At 47.5% G+C, this 19,640-nt stretch overlaps 1 protein-coding gene and 1 pseudogene across 10 annotated transcripts in view; one reads left to right on the top strand and one right to left on the bottom strand.

Annotated features, from left to right (window-relative positions):
* Window positions 1-4,888: 4,888 nt before the first annotated feature.
* On the bottom strand, window positions 4,889-5,006 carry LOC134945580 (5S ribosomal RNA; annotated as a pseudogene).
* A 2,113-nt stretch (window positions 5,007-7,119) lies between these two features.
* ATXN2 (ataxin 2) overlaps window positions 7,120-19,640 on the top strand; it is a 381,295-nt gene continuing 368,774 nt past the window's right edge. For 7 of the 10 annotated variants that reach the window (XM_063964388.1, XM_063964386.1, XM_063964384.1 and 4 more), the window contains exon 1: window positions 7,121-7,714. In XM_063964388.1, coding sequence (XP_063820458.1) covers window positions 7,626-7,714 — 89 coding nt within the window. In that variant the 5' untranslated portion in view covers window positions 7,121-7,625. Of the gene's footprint in view, window positions 7,715-7,861; window positions 7,885-19,640 lie in introns of those variants that run through there. The other 3 variants (XM_063964383.1, XM_063964390.1, XM_063964389.1) reach the window with 3 other exon arrangements.

The raw sequence follows: 19,640 nt of genomic DNA, 5'->3' as shown, positions 1-19,640 counted from the left end.
ATACCTACCGGTAAATCCTTTTCTCATAGTCCGTAGAGGATGCTGGGCGCCCACCCAGTGCTTCGATTTCCTGCATTGTTACTTGGTTAAGTATTGTTGGTTCAGCCGTAGCTGAATCATTTCACGTTGGTTAGCTTGGCTTTCCTTTTGTTATGTGTGAGCTGGTGTGAATCTCACCACTATCTGTGTATTTCCTTCTCTCGAAGTATGTCCGTCTCCTCGGGCACAGTTTCTAGACTGAGTCTGGTAGGAGGGGCAAAGAGGGACGGGCCAGCCCACACTATTAAACTGTTAAAGTGCCAGTGGCTCCTAGTGGACCCGTGTATACCCCATGGTACTAAATTGGACCCCAGCATCCTCTGCGGACTACGAGAAAAGGATTTACCGGTTGGTATATAAAATCCTATTTTTTTGTAAAAGGCTCTCATTGAAGAAAGGATATTGCGCATGTGCAAAAGTGAATCAGGATGTGTAATGAGTCTCTGTTGTCACTGCTGAGTGTGTGACTTCATGTTCACTCTCCTCTGCGGAGCAATTTTTAGTACACATCACAGTATCCACCCCCTGCATCGCAACCATAACAAGCAGGAGTGGCTTTTTCTCCACAGTAAGTGGAGTCAGGGCTGGTGCTAGGGTGTTCGGCGCCCCCCCCGCAAACTATAAATTTTCGCCCTCCTACAAAAAAATGTCCTCTTAACATGTCTCTTTACAATGTTTCAGATTCTGAAATGTACCATGCAGTATTTTGCAAAATGAATGATAAGGGGTTCAGTAATGTGTGCAGGGTTAGGGAGGAAGGGTACATGTGTGACATTTGTTGTGTTACCTTTGCTGAGAGACCTGTATGTCAGATTATACAGTGTGTGACCTAATTGGATCATGGTGAATGGAAACTAAGCTCCCTGCAGCGTCCTGCTCCTGGTGGAGGATGGCCATGTAGACTGTGAATTATGTGAGTGAAGGGGGGAGACCAGTCAGAGGTGTGCGTTGCTGCTGCTTTACCAGTGTACTAAGGGTGGCCATCCCAGTGGAGTGGGAATGGCACCTCTCCAGCCTGGCGCCATCCTGCAATGCATACCCTCGGCCTGGGGCTCCCTACACTGGTCAGGAGACCAACTCTGGAATCCCAACATAGATCACAATGCCACCGCCGGAATCCCCAATGCCAGCATCCCGATCATATGTATGCTGGGGCGGGTAAGGCATTGGGGGGGGGGGGGGATGTTAGGTTTAGGATGCGGGTACAGTAGGATTAAGGTTAGGCTGCGGAGGGGGTGGGAGGTTAGGGTTAGGCACCCCCATTGGGGGGGTTACGGTTAGAGGAGGGAGGGTGCGGGGATGAGGATTAGGCACCTCTGAGGGGGGGGGGGTTAGGGTCAGGCACAAAGGAGGTAGGTAAGGGTCAGGCTGCGGGATTCCGGCGTCGATGTTGCGACCGTCGGGATCCCATACTGATTCTGTCCTAACGTCTCGGCAGCTGCCACACTGATACCTATGTATGCATACATATTATACTGACATATATATAGAAATACATATCTCATACATATAATTGGGACAACTATATACTACACGAAGCACACTAACACATATATACATAAAATTCACAATGACACCTATATGCAGTATATCACATCATTCTATTATCATTACATGGTGGGGGGCACATTCAGTGTCACACTGCTTTTTCAATAAATCATAATCGGGGGTGGCAGGGATGTCAATCAATAATAATACTCACACACTGGGTGACGGGCGGCCACTCAGCTTCCCGGTAGTCACCGCCGGCACCTGGCATCAATGACCACTCCTCTCCGGGTTGCACACTACAGGGACCGCACCAGTGTGAAGTGGTGTATCACACTGTGCACGGGCAGGGACGGCATCAGCGTCTGATGGCAGGCACAGCGGCGCCGTACAGCACGCACACAATAATGCATGGCCTGCCCACAACACTCCACCATCATCACAGTGGGCAGACAGCTTTTCTCAGGCAGGGCCCAGCTCCAATATGGCGGCGATATATAGTGGCACAAATTAAGGGTGGCGCCCTGTGCGGCCGCATGTGTCAAATGTGTGTGGAGCCAGCCCTGATGCGCACACACAGATACACACACACACACACACACACACACACACACACACACACACACACACACACACACACACACACACACACACTTTTTCTCACTATCTTTCCACAGTCAGGCTGTCAAATATGCAGCAGCCTGGTGCTCCCGTGTAGCTCCGTCCCCTTAATCCGTGTAGCTCCGCCCCATTTTCGTACGAGCCGTCACTCACTGCCACATGCCTGCCGCTGTCACAAGATGGGGAGAGGAGGACTCAAGCAGCCGACGCCGCTGCCTGTCATACAGTGACAGGCATAGCAGCCGGCAGCAGCAGGGAGGCCAGGCGCAGCAGCAGGGATGCAGAGCAGGTACAGCGCCTCTCCACCCTGGCGCCTACCTGCTCTGCATCCGTTTGCTGAGCGGGTAGCGCCGGGCCTGAGTGGAGTAATAGTGCATGGACCCAAATTATTTTATAAAAGACCACCAAGTCTGAGACTTGGTGGTCTCCTATGGTGGTCTCCTAAAATGCCTTACCTAAATAATCTACTAATAAAATTCCCAGCCAAATGTTTAAAGTACCCGCACCTAGACAAAACATGACATATTTTGCATTGAATTCCCATTCAGCTTTGTGCAAACTGTTTGTTATAGGATATTTCAGGTTTAGGAGAGACTGACTGCTGTGTCCTACAATGGGATTCTGGACAGGATGTCTGCTGTGTGTAGAAAAAAATCTCCCTCAGGGATTACAACTTCGTATCAAATAGTTAAGATCCTAAAACTGTGAAAATGAGTTTATATAAATAAACTTGTATTTTATGTTTACTGGTCTTTTAAATGACAAACCAAGCATACAATTAACATGAAAAATGATTCATGAGTTACAGGTGTCTGTCATGGTGAAGAGAGACTAATTGTAACAGAAGATAATGTGGTGACAGCAGGGGTGCAAGGCAGACAAATGGCTTATAATAGTGTAATGTATGCTATGTTCTTCCCCCTTCGTATGCTATGTATTCCCCCTTCATGTTGCTGCTTGGCGATGCATTGTACCACAAAGAATTCCTAGTGTACGTGAGTACACCTGGCCAATAAAGCTGATTCTGATTCTGATTCTGAAATGAAAAGCACAGACTGTAATTCTGATAGCGTTTGTTAAAAAACATTCTGCTCACTGACATTATAGCCTGAGGCTAAAGAATAAAACCATTAAAGGTCAAGAGACATCTATTACAAAGTTTTGAAGACAAGATAAGAAGAAAGGTAAAATGAAAGTTATTGTGTGTAAATAGTCTATGTGGCAGCTTGCAGATACACACAGAAACAGAATCATACTGTACATATATATATTTTTTTTAATACAGCTGTTACAACATAGCAAAGCTAAAATGTGTCTGTGTGCAACAATGATGAGAAGGCATGCTCCATATAAAATGAAGCTAGTCACGCACAGAGCCGTATAGTTACCTTGGCATCCAATAACTCTGTCAGATTTGGTAATACAAGCACATACATATGTACAGTTTAAAATATTAGATGTGACCATTGTCTTGACTTAATGTACCATCTGTCTCAACTTCTGTTAGATCTCCATTATATGATGAAGTACAAAAGAAGAAGAGAAAAAAAGACTTTTAGTTTGGCGCACTCTTGGAAAGAATAAAGAAAGTAGATAATAACCTTAATGAGTCTGTATTGTTGTAGAAATATAAAAATTACCTTTTATTAAATTGGTTTAACATATAGGCCCTCATTCCGAGTTGTTCGCTCGCTAGCTGATTTTAGCAGCATTGCACACGCTAGGCCGCCGCCCTCTGGGAGTGTATCTTAGCATAGCAGAATTGCGAACGAAAGATTAGCAGAATTGCGAATAGAAAATTCTCAGCAGTTTCTGAGTAGCTCGAGACTTACTCCTACATTGCGATCAGCTCAGGCTGTTTCGTTCCTGGTTTGACGTCACAAACACGCCCTGCGTTCGGCCAGCCACTCCCCCGTTTCTCCAGACACCCCCGCATTTTTCCCTGACACGCCTGCGTTTTTTAGCCAACGCCGAGAAAACGCTGGGTTACCACCCAGAAACGCCCCTTTCCCGTCAATCATTTACCGAACACCAGTGCGAATGAAAAGCGCCGCAGATGCTAAGCAAAACAGCTAAGTTTTTAGTAAAATAACTAAGCGCATGCGCTCTGCGTACCTTGCGCATGCGCAGTAAGCGGCTAATCGCAGTATAGTGAAAATCGGCAACGAGCGAACAACTCGGAATGACCCCCATAGTCTCCTTTATAAAAGATTCAAAATTAGCTGATAAATATCAGTATAAATAAACATGCGGCAGGGATAGCGGAAATGTTGGTATTAAATTAATAGTCCTCAATTGGACTTCCGACAGCGCACCTCTGCACATATGAGTTTAAAGAAATTCAGGACTGGATCAGTCTTATTTAATTATAACAACAAGTGACAATTTTCATTCAGGGATAATTCAGAATGTGAGTTTCCCCGGTGATTTTACATAGTATTGCCCGAAACTGAGCGTAAAGTATAGCCCACAGAGACGCAATTCTGAAATTGATACCCTCCAGGGCGCTTCTGACACTACAAAAAAAGAGTACGTATAAACTCAAATGAATCCGTTCATGAATCAGGAAAGTCTTGCATATATACAACCAGTGTAAGGTATCAATGGTACATGGTTCAAATCCATATCTCAAGGTAAAGTAAGGTGGTGTAAGAATTAGTTTCCAGAGACTGGCAGAGAGTATGTGAAAAAAATGGAATGAATCTGCTGTCAGTGTAGACCGAAGTGTCCCCGATGCTCCGACCTACTACACAGGGTATTCCCAGGTGGTCTCCCCCCTGGTACTGGCTTGGCCCTATACTGTATAGCTTCCAAGATCGGACGAGATTGGGCATATGCAGTATGGTGTAATAGTAGGTCACAGGAGGTGACCTATCAAAAGGTCACCTATTCTAATCCTTTCCCATTACACTCAAAATTTCAGTTTTCTTTTATGTTGCATGTGCCAGGAAATAACATACTTAATTTCTACAGGACCTAAAATGACCTAATCTGGGTGTTAGTACCTAAAATTACCTATTTTGACTGTTAGAACCTAAAAAGACCGAATTCTATTACTTAAGTTGAAAATATAAAAATTAACTGTGGAACTGTGTGGAATGAGCAGTATGTAATTCATATATACAGAAGAGTCCTGTTACAGCCTTGCTGCATAGCACACGCAGCGAACTGCGGACTCCTGAGAACCATTTGCTTCTATGGGAAAGCTGTGGCTGCAAATAGATTGCATTTCCCACGACATAGCGAATCTTGGGAGCAAATGCTACAAGGAAGTGGCAGAACACATCAGTAATAAAGGCAGTGTTTCAAACATAATATGTTGCGTGGTTTTGTTTTATTTTCCTAAAACATATAAATTCTTAAAGTGAGATTTTTAAAACCTATAAAATCCTAAAACATGGATTGAAAAAAACTAATTTTAGTCTTCTAGATCCTAAAAATCCATGGAATACTAATAACCGACGATTTGCAACCATCAATATTTTCTGTCTGAAGGTGATGGTTTTGGCATTGAGTTCCAGTACTCTAATAATTGCCACCACTGCTTGCTCCTTTCCTATGTGTGGTGATGTACAATACACCACTGGGAGAAACGCTGAGTCAGTGACAGTTCTCCTTGCCGCATTAGCATACCAGCTTTCTATGAATGCGCATGACTCTATCATCAATGATTAAAGCAATCTAGTGGTTTACATATGATGCTCACATGCCATTGTTAGGCATGTAAAGATGGCGCCAAAAAAGTAACTATTCAATGCCACCCTTCCGCTGGACATCCCTACAGTAATACTTGTATCCTCCTATGTCCTGCATTGCTTTGAACTGTTATGTATTGATCTTTAGATTTTCTTATGTTTGCACTGTATTTGTATATGCACTTTGTAAGGTGCCAAAAGTCCCCTTGGGGCACCCAATAAAGCATAATGATAATACCATAAAAACATGACTTCTCAGACTGGTCCTCAGATAACCCCCCACAGTCCATGTTTTCTGGTCCTCCTAAGAGAGGAGAAATAACAAGCAGCATAGTGGCCTGTGGGTAGGAAGTTACTGCTCACTCTACACTTGCAAACCTATTGTATACTCATAACTAGTAGCCAATCATATTATTTTGTGTGTGATTTCTCAACATATATGGACATGTAGACAAACAGTAAATGATGAGTAATGCAGGATAAGTATGTGTAACAGGATTTAAAAAAAGCAACAACGTTTATTCACAAATAAATATTTTGTTGGCTCTGGCATAAACGGGTACTAAATTAACAATAAATATATGTGACTGTGCGTACCTATATATTATAGAATATATGAGATATGGGTGTGGTTCATCAAATCGACAGTGTCTAGGTCGACCACTATAGGTCGACAGTCACTAGGTCGACATGGATGGAAGGTCGACAGGGTTTCTAGGTCGACATGTGCTAGGTCGACAGGTCTAAAGGTCGACATGAGGATTTTTTTTTTTGGTGTCGTTTTCTTCGTAGAGTGACCGGGATCCCAAATTAGTGCACCGCGTCCCCTCGTATGGCTCGCTTCGCTCGCCATGCTTCGGGCATGGTGCCTTCGCTCCGCTACCGCTTCGCTCGGCACACTTTACCGTTCCAATCGTAGTCCACGTGGATCGTTAAGTATGAAAAAATTCAAAAAAAGAAAAAAAAAAGTGAAAAACTCATGTCGACCTTTAGACCTGTCGACCTAGCACACGTCGACCTAGAAACCCTGTCGACCTTCCATCCATGTCGACCTAGTGACTGTCGACCTATAGTGGTCGACCTAAACATTGTCGACCTAAACACTGTCGATCTTCAGACCGGATCCCATGAGATATATATCTCCAGAAACACAAACATATATCCATACATGTGTGTGAGTGTGTGTAAGGTTACATGCGCAGCAGCACAGACACAGAACACTCCCTCCCGGCATCACACTGTACCGCTTCCACTTCAGCAGCACAAACCGGCTCACGTGTTCTTAGCTTTACTCCTCCCCATCTCACAGGTATCCTTCCGACTTCCCGTAAATAGTTCCTGGCGTGTCTCCTCCCCCTTACCTATTGCTACCCCCGCAGCGCGGTTGACCCTCACATTTGCTTAGTACAGACGTTACTTGTTTTTACGGTTGGATTAAGTCGTGGATGGTGTCGCGAAGATCGCAGATACGGTGTTGGCGGATATAGTAACGGCAGTTGCCTGTATTCTTCCGCGGGCCTGTTCGCCTCAGACTGTTTTGGTCTTGCTTGCCTGTGGCAACCGTGGAGACTTTCCCCGCTCTGATCTCTCCCACCAGGCGCGGCCCCCAGCCACACTCCCCGGCGTCACGTCGCCGCTAGGCCCGCGCTCTGATTTCTGCGAGGATTTTTTTTTTTTTACCACGTTCGTGGCAGATTTTTAGCCCGGAGGAGGAGAAGCCGCCGATTCCCCTTTCCCTCGGTTCGTCAGCTGCTGTGAGTCCCGGTTGTTTATGGGACCGTCATGTCAATGAAGCAGACCGGTAATACCAGGAAGCCCGGCGGGGCCAGCGTGCCGGCGCCCGGAGGAGGAGGCAGGCAGAACATGGGCAGGTGGGTGATCTATCGGGGAAGCCATGTTAGTAAAGGGCGTTGCGGGTGTGGGAGGAGGGGACATAGAGGGACTAGGCCTCGGGCTTCTCTCTCCGGCCCAGCGGGGAGGCCTCCATTACATGGCGCAGCCGGCCTGCCGCTGTGTGTGTGTGTGGCCGCAGTGCCCCAAGGTGTGTGTGTGTGTGTGAGCCGCTACCTCCGTCCACACTGGAAGCGGGGTGACGCATGGAGGTGACCGGCTGCCATCCCCGAACCCTCAGCCCCCGCATCACGTACTGGCTGCGCTGCGGGGGGTGACTGGTGAGTCGGGAGCTGTAGGGATCGCGGTGCCCGGCTGTCAGTGCAGGTGCCGTAGCACTGCCATGTGTTGTGCCGGCGGCGCAGGGGTTAATCCGCAGTGCTCTCCAATTGCAGACAGGGCGGCTGTGCCGGCTGCGCATTTTATGTGTGTGCGCCGCTTCCTGCTGCCGCCCTCCCCTGTCTCCCGTACCTGCAGGGGCACAGCAGCCATGGGGCACGGCAAGGGCACGTCTTCTCCCATGCTGGGGTCAGAAGGACTGGGTGCGTGAGGCCGTGTGCGGGGCACGGCAAGGGCATGTCTCCTGCCTCTGTGACCTTATGGTGTGTGAGTTGCACAGGAAGCATGTGCCAGGAATGCTGCTGCCTGCCATCCCCAGGTGCTGTAGTGCCGCAGCGCTGCCCGGCTCCCCGCATCCATGTATTGATCACCCATTGACATTTGGATGGTGCAGCTGCTGTATCGGTCACTGATTCTGTCTTGCCTGTGATTAGTGTGTAGTTAGCCACAGGACAGGAATGCCCGTGCTTGACGAGTGTGCTCTGGAGGTGCCATCAGGACTGAATGCAGATTATGAACAAGTAGTACTGCAAACTAGCCTCTCTACTAATTTCAAAGTGCATAGTTTCATTGTCTTTATAATGTGTCGACATTTGAGCATTTTGTAGTATTGTGTAAATGTTCATATATGGTTTTGCTGTCTTATGGGTTTTTTTTCACTAAGTTACCTGCTAGAATTATAGTTTGCTAAATTCCATATAGATTTATGAGCAGCCTGTTCACGTGAACAGAACTAACCTTATTTCCAATATCTCTGTTTCACTGCCTGTCTGAGCCTATAGAAGTCTTGGCCTGTGGTTGTCTGCTTGTATTTGGCATTACAGTAGTGATACTAAAGACATTTAAGAGTTGGAAAGGTTTTGTTCTAGGAGTCCATTCAATTTGGCAATTTATGAATAGCGCAGGGAATTGGCTCCCGACGCTATTCAATTCAGCTCCAGTTAAGTCGGCAATGGCCCGTTCTCTCCGACTAAACAGGTTGAATTGTTGGGAGAACGGGCATTCTCCGACTTAACTCCCCGGCGCGAGGCTGATTCCCGACAGAATCAGCTTTGCGCCGGCCGTGAGGCAGCACTTTTGTCTAGTTTCTTCTCTCATCCCCCGGGGATGAGAGAAGAATTCCCGACAATTGCGGGTAACTAGCAGCTGAATTGAATAGCGTCGGGAGCTAATTCCCGGCGCTATTCATAAGTTGCCGAATTGAATCGAAATGTCTAATGTGAATACTGGGAAATATGGGCCTATACTTCACACACTGGTGTCAGCTGTCTTTATGTAAAGATGATTTTGGGTCCACAAAATTGCTAACAGAGAAGGGGTTTGTGGAGTCTGTTTCATTGGTGCTTCAGTGTGTAGTTATACATTTCTGCCAAAGGTAAGCATTAGCTATTGGATTTAGGTTTTAGAAGTTTTTTGTTCCTCCATCTTTCGGACTTGTGGTAGGAGAAACGTGTCCCAGTGTAGTTACTGCAGTTAGTGCAAGTAACTTGGTTTGTAGCTAAAACATTTTTTCCTGATGCCACCCCTGCCACTCACAAGGTGTCATGGGAGCCAATAGACTTGCATATGTTGCAGTCATGGGGGTCGATTCTATTCGGCAACTAATGAATAGCGCCGGGAATTAGCTCCCGACGCTATTATATTCAGCAACTAGTTACGTCGGCGATGGCCCGTTCTCGCCGACAAAACAGGTTGAATTGTCGGGAGAACGGGCATTCTCCGACTTAACTCCCCTGCGCGAGGCTGATTCCCGACAGAATCAGCCTCGCGCCGGCCGCGAGGCAGCACTTTTGTCGGGTTTCTCTTCTCATCCCCCCGGGGATGAGAAAAGAATTCCCGACAATTGCAGGTAATTAGTTGCTGAATTGAATGGCGTCGGGAGCTAATTCCCGGCGCTATTAATTAGTTGCCGAATAGAATCGACCCCATGGTGTGTGGTTTTTTTTGTTAAAATCAAAGCTTCTGTAAAGTGAGTTAGACCAATTTGATCTGATGACTGGTCTTTGCTCCAAAACAAGTTGTGTGAGCTGCTGTTTTACTTTTTCTTTTTGTAATGTATCGTTTAAATAGCCTAAAGGTGTGTACACACGGTGGGAAATCTGTAAGTGCATATCTCAAGTTGTTAGGCAGCTTGCGATACAGATTCGATCCCGACGCGTGCTCCCGTGGGGCCGGTATTGCAAGGCTAGATAGACTGCAGGCAAGTCAATCTTGACTATTTAGTATACTATCTAGTACAAAGTATAGTCAAAATCGTACATAGACAAAATCTCAAGTAGATAGTTAAAACCTGTGCTATCTGGGTTCTGGGTGAGTTTGAGGGAAAGCACATAGTCAGAGTTGGGCATAGCAAGGATCTCACCGTGTGTACACACCTTTTTTAAATGTAGCTTTAGGAAGTAATGGGGGTGATTCATTAGGAAGTAATCTGGTGCTAAATCAATTGTCTAAGAGAATTTATCTCCCATCTAATGTGCCCGGGAGCTATTCAGTTGTTTTGCACGGCCAGTCCTGTTCTTGCCCAAGAATGGCTAGGATTAGCCATGTTAAACTGCATCTCCTTTGCTAAGTATCAGACATGCCGCAGATTTCTGCTTGCACCTCAGGAGTTTGCGAGCAGATCAGATTATCGGGGAGTTTGCAAGAACAATTGCATAGCTTTAGACAGTACAAACATTTACTACTGTAGTTTCCTGTACCCATTAAGTGACATTAGTGTTCTCAGCAGGCAGTGCATTGTTTTACTGTAACAAATTTGATACAATGTTGCATTTTATATTCTCTTGCTGTAATACCATACATTTTTCCATAAATCTTTAATTTTTCTTCTCTACCTGGGCATTCCAAATTCTTTCACTGGTATGAATTGGTGAGACAGTTTTCTACACACTTGAGTACAGATTTATCAAATAATATTTGTGACTGATCCACTGAAAACACATTTTCAGGGGTAATTTTTAAATATTAAGGATCCCCTGAAGGTGTCTACGGGGGACCACAACAGAAACCAAAAATACCTTCCTTATTTCTCCATTATCCGTTGCAAAAGTAGACCCCTTATGGGCCCTACACACTTGCTGACATTTCCAATTTGGACGATGGTCGATTTCAACAATTAAACGTCCATTGTCCAAATTGGCTTGCTATGTAGGACGAGGGAAAACCAACGATGAACGACAACGGGGATGCGCATCATTCATTGTTGGACCATAAACACTGAGCAGTATGAACAATTTCTCGTTCATTACTGAACAAGATTGTTCATACCGCCCGCACATGTCGGCAAGTGTGTAGGGCACTCTAGAAACCAATGGGGGAGATGATTCCAGAGATTGGTCCAAGCTTCTTCGCCATCTAGCAGTTGTAGCCTATGGTCTGCGGCCCCGACACTCTCTGCTCATGCTTAAACAGTCATCCGACCACACACGCTCAGAAGTGCGACTGCCCCCCGAAGCTGAATTAAAGGGGCGTGATTCTGTCGGTGATGTCAGTGGTCTAACTACTATGTAACTGCTGTAGAATCAGAAGAAATCCGTTCTGCACATGTTTCCTGGGAAACTAAGTGAGAAGGCATGGTTGCATCACATCCATCCGTATAAGCTAAAGCCCAGTTAGCGGACGCTAGTTTAGTGGTTAATTTTGGCAGTGGTTTTTTTTCATAAATTAGTTTAAGTAACTCTCTTCTACTTTGGAGACTACAACATTCAAGGGTGAATATTGTTGAACTTTTTCTATAATTGGGGGAAATTCATTTGTTTTTTGGATACCCTCAGCCCGAAGTAGCAATTCAGTTATTGCTCCAATCAGGGGGCATACTGCGGGCACACATTATTTATGGTTGTCCCTTCTCGAGGAGGCGATCAAAATGTGTAAAAAGTCCAGCTCTATACATTTTTTTTTCCTTGTTGCGCACAATACTTTAGCTTTGCTCTGCTAAACCTAATGCTTTTGGATGCAACACGTGCGAAAAACATTCAGTGCTGGAACAAACATTCGCATAGCGTCCCATCTAAAGTGACGGGTGATATGCTGTGATGGTGTATGTAAAAACATTGGAATAACACCCTTGACACTTTTTTTTTTTTCCCTTTATGCAACCCCCCCCCAGGTTATTTGGGTAATATATACCACCAGAGTGAATTAGTTTGACAAATGTAAAAGCGTGAAGATTCAGGGTCCTGATACTGGTAGGGGCTAAGCCGTGCACGCATGGATGTTCCAGTGATTCGGAACAGGAGGTGTTGATCTTAGCAACCTGTCAGATTCTAGTTATCATTTATTTAGTATAGCAGTGGTTCCCAAACTTTCTTTAATCACTGCGCTATCTGCATTTTGTTTTTTTGTTCTCGCTGTGCCACTAGGCAGAAGTTTGTTGTTCAGAAAAAAAATATTTTAAGTTGTACTTGTTGACCTTAGTGTTCTGTGTTGATGGGCAGGGTTCCACATCTGCTTGTCCACATATTTTATGATTGCCAGCGACCAGCAGTGGTTTTGCCTATCACATGGTATATAAATTATTTGATTTTGTCTTGAAACACCAACCTGTGGCAACCAGTTTTGGAACCACTGTGCTTTAGAAAAAAACCATCGGATTGTTGCTACTTACTGGTTGGTTAAGTTTCTGCAGCGGCGTACACTGGTATTCCACAGGGAATAACATCGGGGTGTAGAGTAGGATCTTGATCCAAGGCACCAACATGCTAAAAGCTTTGACTGTTCCCAAGATGCTCAGCGCTGCCTCCTCTATAACCCCGCCTCCGTGCACAGGAGCTCAGTTTGTAAGTTGGTGCCTGCAGTGCAGGCAGCTAACAGGCAGGGCTGCTCCAGCAGCCCTAAGAAGAGCGATTTTAAAGAAGATAGAAGACTTCAAGGGCTGCAGCAGAGGCACTCTAGTACTAGATATCATTCTGATATCTCCTGCTGCAGCTCAATCACCTCCCCCAGCGGCGCTGTATACTCCCGCGTCCCTGGTTGCAGGGTACTTACAGCGGAGGCTCCGTTCTTCACCCAGGGCGCGCACACTAACCAAAGTTCTCCAGGATCGCGAGGCCGCACTCGAGGAAGAGGTAAGAGGGTCCCCCCAGGTGGGACCCACTGTAAATCGTGATCCACCGCGGCTATTAGGAGGCGGGCCGCGCGCACTGGCGTAGACGCTGTGGCAGTACAGGGACCCCACTAGACCATATTATGTCAGCTTCAGGGGGCGATGTGTCTGGGACTGATTCCGCCGTGCGCGGTTATGATGTCCCAGATGCATTTGAGGATAACATGGCTGCGGAGAGTTCAGGTTTGTAACAACGGGGGCACATCAGGGCCAGCCTTGGGCTGCCTTTTCTAATTTACGGACTACGCTGGTAACTAGACTCGGGACCTCCTGTGCCTCATCAGCCTTATATGGTCCCTGCGGTTAATCCGCCATGGACAGATACTCTGTCCACTCAGTTACAACAATTGAATAACTCTTTGGATAAATGTATTCCTGACCCTCACCCACCTAAAGGCCCGTACACACTGGTCGATATATCGGCCGTTCTCTTGAACGGCCGATATATCGCGGGACCGTCTGCCAGTGTGTACGGCCGATACGTCTGTGAACTCCGTCGTTTACAGATGTATCGCGTCGGCCGCGCAGCACTGCCGACAGCCAATATATCTACCGATATATTGGCGCGTCGCTGTGTGTGTACGGGGCGGTCGGCCGACCGCCCGTACACATGCTGCGGCGGCCGGCGGTGATTGAGAGCTGAACTGAACGGGCGTGTGTACACGCCCGCCCAGTTCATGACGTCAGTCCCCGACGGATCGGGCAGTGTGTATGCACAGCACACTGCCCGATCCATCCATAGATATATCTGCAGATCAAGTGTGTACCCACCTTAAGACTAAACCTAAGAAGTCCTTTAAGTGGGCTGTTGCTTCCTCTCAATCCACCCATGTTCCGGATACCTCTTCCGATGAAGCTGGTGTGTATACTGACCCCAGACTCTGATCATGACGTTTCTGATGGGGAATCTGTTTCACAGGTGGATGTTAATGATATATTAGAGGCTATCAGGCTCATTCTTCAGATTGATGATGATCTTGAGCCTGCTACTACATCTAAGAAACCGGACAGGTTCAAACGTCAGAAGGTTTCTAAATTGGATTTACGTAATTCTGACCACTTGGTTGACATACGTCAGGAATCCTGGGAGAACCCAGGAAAAAAATTCACCCCGCACAAGAAGATGCTATCCCGCTATCCCCTTGTGGCAGAATTGAGTAAAAATTGGAAAACTCCATCGCCGGTGGGTTCGCAAATCGCTCGGCTGGTGGTGTCATCTGCTCTGCCTGTCACTACCGTCGCTTCTCTCAAGGAGCCGACGATAAGCGTGTGGAGGGCTGCTTGAAAGCTATCTATACCCTCGCAGGGGCTGCGCATAGGCCCACCATTGCGGCTACTTGGGCCGCAGAAGCTATTGAAGCGTGAGCACAGGAAATAGAGGCTCCGTCCAATTTTCTCTAACGTCCTTGAGGATGCTGGGACTCCGTAAGGACCATGGGGAATAGACGGGCTCTGCAGGAGATAGGGCACTTTAAGAAAGCTTTGGATTCTGGGTGTGCACTGGCTCCTCCCTCTATGCCCCTCCTCCAGACCTCAGTTTTTACACATTGCCCAGAGGGAAATGGGTGCACTGCAGGGAGCTCCCCTGAGTTCTCTGCCTAGAAAGCATTTTTGTTTGGATTTTTTCTATATTTTTACAGGGAGCACTGCTGGCAACAGGCTCCCTGCATCGAGGGACTGAGGAGAGAGGGGCAGACCTTCTTAAATGATAGGCTCTGCTTCCTTGGCTACTGGACACCATTAGCTCCAGAGGGGGTGAACACAGGTTCGTCCTGGGCGTTCACTCCCAGAGCCGCACCGCCGTTCTCCTCACAGAGCCAGAAGAAACGAAGTCAGAAGACGTCTCAGGCGGCAGAAGCCTTCAGAGCTTCACTGAGGTAAAGCACAGCACTGCAGCTGTGCGTCATTGCTCCCATACACCTCACACACTCCGGTCACTGTAAGGGTGCAGGGCGCAGGGGGGGGGGCGCCCTGGGCAGTAATATAACACCTCTCATGGCAAAAGACAATATACATGTACAGGTGGGCACTGTACATGTATATAAAAGAGCCCCCACCATTTTTTAATAACTTTGAGCGGGACAGAAGCCCGCCGCCGAGGGGGCGGGGCTTCTCCCTCAGCACTCGCCAGCGCCATTTTCTCTCCACAGCACCGCTGAGAGGAAGCTCCCACGGACTCTCCTCTGCTTTACACACGGTGAAAGGGGGTTTGAAGGAGAGGGGGGGGGCACATAATTGGCGTTTTATTACTACTCGGCGCTTCTGGAAAAGGGCATTCTGTGTGTTTTTTTTTTTCCAGGGGTATAGCGCTGGGGTGTGTGCTGGCATACTCTCTCTCTCTCTCTCTCCAAAGGGCCTTAAAGGGGATACTTTCTTCAGAAAAGAGTTTCCCTGTGTGTGTGAAGTGTCGGTGCGTGTGTGTCGACATGTTTGACGAGGAAGGCTCGCTTAATGTGGAGGGGGAGTGCTTGAATGTCATGTCGCCGTCGGCAACGCCAACACCGGAATGGGTGGATATGCTGAATGTCTTGAATGCAAATGTCAATCTATTGCATAAAAGTTTAGACAAGGCTGAAGCTAGGGATCAGTCAGGTAGCCAGACCATGCCTGTCCCTGTGGCGCCAAGACCTTCGGGGTCTCAGAAGCGCACCATATCCCAGATCGATGACATAGATACCGACACGGATACTGACTCTAGTGTCGACTATGAAGATGCAAAATTACAGCAGAGGGTGGCAAAAGGTATTCGGTACATGATTATTGCCATTAAAGAGGTTTTGCATATTACTGAGGAACCCCCTGTCCCTGACACGAGGGTACACATGTATAAAGGGAAAAAGCCTGAGGTCACCTTTCCGTCCTCATTTGAGCGGAGCGAATTGTGCGAAAAGGCTTGGGAATCTCCAGATAGGAGACCACAAGTTCCCAAAAGGATTCTTATGGCGTATCCTTTTCCACAAACGGATAGGATACGATGGGAATCTTCGCCTAAAGTAGACAAGGCGCTGACATGCTTATCCAAAAAGGTGGCACTGCCTTCTCAGGATACGGCTTCCCTCAAGGATCCTGCTTATCGCAGGCAGGAAATTACCATGAAGCACATTTACACTCATTCAGGTACTATTGTTAGACCGGCTATGGCGTTGGCCTGGGTTTGTAGTGCTGTTGTGGCATGGGCAGATTCCTCATCTACGGAGATTAACACCTTAGATAGGGATGCCATTTTAATGACCATAGAGCATATCAGAGATGCTGCCTTGTATATGAGAGATGCTCAAAGAGACATTTGTTTATTAAGCTCCAGAATAAACACGGTCTATTTCTGCTAGGCAGCACTTGTGGACCCGACAGTGGACGGGAGACGCCGATTCAAAGCGGCATATGGAGTCCTTGCCTTACAAAGGCGAGGAGACGGCCTCTCGGACCTTGTCTCTACTGCTACGGCTGGTAAGTCGAATTTCTTACCTTATGTCCCCCCGCAGCATACAAAAAAGGCACCTCATTATCAAATGCAGTCCTTTCGTTCCAATAAGAGCAAGAAGGTACGGGGATCGTCCTTTGTTGCCAGAGGAAAAGTCAAGGGAAAAAAGCTGCACACAGCTAGTTCCCAGGAGCAGAAGTCCTCCCCTGCATCTGCAAAGTCCACCGCATGACGCTGGGGCTTCCCGGGGGGAGGCAGATCTAGTGGTGGCTCGTCTTCAGTTTTTCAGCCACGTCTGGGTTCACTCGCAGGTGGATCCCTGGGCATTAGAGATTGTTTCTCAGGGATACAGGCTGGAATTCGAAGACTTGCCTCCTCGCCGGTTTTTCAAATCGGCTCTGCCGGCTTCCCCGTCAGAGAGGGAGCTAGTGTTGGCAGCAATCCAAAAATTGTATATTCAACAGGTGATTGTCACAGTTCCTCATCTCCAGCAAGGAGTGGGATATTACTCAACCCTGTTTGTGGTCCCGAAAACTAGACTGTTCGGTCAGACCCATTTTAAACCTAAAATTCCTGAACCTGTACTTGAAGAGGTTCAAGTTCAAAATGGAATCACTCGGGGCGGTCATCGCCAGCCTGGAGGGGGGGGGGGGGGGGGATTGGATGGTGTCCCTGGACATAAAGGATGCTTACCTTCATGTTCCGATATTCCCCCCTCACCAGGCGTTCCTGAGATTTGCAGTGCAGGACTGTCACTACCAATTTCAGACGTTGCCGTTTGGGCTTTCCACGGCCCCGAGAATTTTCACCAAGGTAATGGCGGAAATGATGGTGCTCCTGCGCAGGCAGGGTGTCACAATTATCCCATACTTGGACGATCTCCTCATAAAGGCGAGATCTTGGTTGAAGTTGCTGGACAGCGTGTCTCTGTCCATGAAGATGTTGCAGATACACGGCTGGATTCTCAATATACCGAAGTCCCAGCTAGTCCCTACAACGCGTCTGACCTTTTTGGCCTGATTCTAGACACAGACCAGAAAAAGGTATTTCTTCCGATCGAAAAGGTTCAGGAGCTCATAGCCCTGGTAAAGGAACCTATTAAAGCCAAAAAAGGTTTCAGTGCATCATTGCACACGGGTTCTGGGGAAGATGGTGGCTTCATACGTGGCCATCCCCTTCGGCAGGTTCCATGCGAGGACTTTTCAATGGGACCTCTTGGACAAGTGGTCCGGGTCCCATTTACAAATGCATCAAAGGATCACCCTGTCTCCCAGGACCAGGGTATCTCTCCTGTGGTGGCTGAACAGTGCTCACCTACTAGAAGGTCGCAGGTTCGGCATTCAGGACTGGGTCCTGGTGGCCACGGACGCAAGCCTCCGAGGGTGGGGAGCAGTAACACTGGGAAGACATTTCCAAGGTCTCTGGTCAAGCCTAGAGACTTGTTTCCACATCAATGTCCTGGAGTTGAGGGCCATATACAACGCCCTGCGTCAAGCGGAGGAATTGCTTCGGGGAAAACCGGTTCTGATTCAGTCAAACAATGTCACGGCAGTGGCTCATATAAACCGCCAAGGCGGAACAAGGAGCAGAGTGGCCATGGCAGAAGCGACCAGGATTCTACGCTGGGCGGAAGGCCATGTAAGCGCATGGAGGAGTTCCATTTGGGCAGTCTACTTCACTTCCTTCAAACAGGAGTGAATTTGGGCCTAAAATTAGGGTCCATAAAGGTCCAAATTTCGGCCTTATCCATTTTCTTTCAAAGAGAATTGGCCTCTCCTTCCTGAAGTAAAGACTTTTGTGAAGGTAGTGCTGCATATTCAGCCTCCCTTTGTACCTCCGGTGGCGCCTTGGGATCTTAACGTGGTGTTACGTTTCCTCAAGTCACCTTGTTTGAACCACTCAAAACTGTGGAGTTGAAATACCTCACGTGGAAAGTGGTCATGTTGTTGGCATTAGCTTCGGCAAGGCGTGTTTCAGAATTGGCGGTTTTATCACATAAAAGCCCATACTTGGTTTTTCACGTGGATAGGGCAGAGTTGAGGACTCATTCTCAATTTCTGCCAAAAGTGGTCTCATCTTTTCATGTGAACCAACCTATTGTCGTGCCTGTGGCTACACGGCACTTGGAGGATTCAGAGTCCCTGGATGTGGTCAGAGCTTTGAAGATTTATGTGACAAGAACGGCTAGGATCAGGAAGACTGAAGCTCTGTTTGTTCTGTATGCGGCCAACAAGGTTGGCGCTCCTGCTTCAAAGCAGACTATTGCTCGCTGGATCTGTAACACGATTCAGCAGGCGCATTCTACGGCAGGATTACCATTGCCTAAATCTGTTAAGGCCCATTCCACTAGGAAGGTGGGCTCTTCTTGGGCGGCTGCCCGAGGGGTCTCGGCATTACAGTTGTGCCGAGCAGCTACTTGGTCGGGGTCAAACACCTTTGCAAAGTTCTATAAGTTTGATACCCTGGCTGAGGAGGACCTCCTGTTTGCTCAATCAGTGCTGCAGAGTCATCTGCACTCTCCCGCCCGTTTGGGAGCTTTGGTATAATCCCCATGGTCCTTACGGAGTCCCAGCATCCTCAAGGACGTTAGAGAAAATAAGATTTTACTTACCGGTAAATCTATTTCTCGTAGTCCGTAGAGGATGTTGGGCGCCCGTCCCATGTGCGGACTTTTTTATAGTTATTGCTTACATAAGGGTTTAAAGGTTATGTTATAGATTATCGGTTGACCCGAGGCTATGTTGTTGTTCATACTGTTAACTGGGTAGTTTATCACAAGTTATACGGTGTGATTGGTGTGGCTGGTATGGATCTCGCCCTTAGGTTTACAAAAATCCTTCCTCGTACTGTCCATCTCCTCTGGGCGCAGTTTCCCTAACTGAGGTCTGGAGGAGGGGCATAGAGGGAGGAGCTAGTGCACACCCAGAATCCAAAGCTTTCTTAAAGTGCCCTATCTCCTGCGGAGCCCGTCTATTCCCCATGGTCCTTACGGAGTCCCAGCATCCTCTACGGACTACGAGAAATAGATTTACCGGTAAGTAAA

This window comes from Pseudophryne corroboree, chromosome 1 (genome assembly GCF_028390025.1).
Source record: "Pseudophryne corroboree isolate aPseCor3 chromosome 1, aPseCor3.hap2, whole genome shotgun sequence".
NCBI classification, from domain to species: Eukaryota; Metazoa; Chordata; class Amphibia; order Anura; family Myobatrachidae; genus Pseudophryne; species Pseudophryne corroboree.
Note: the sequence above shows the minus strand (reverse complement) of the source record. Positions and strands in the feature narration are given on the sequence as shown.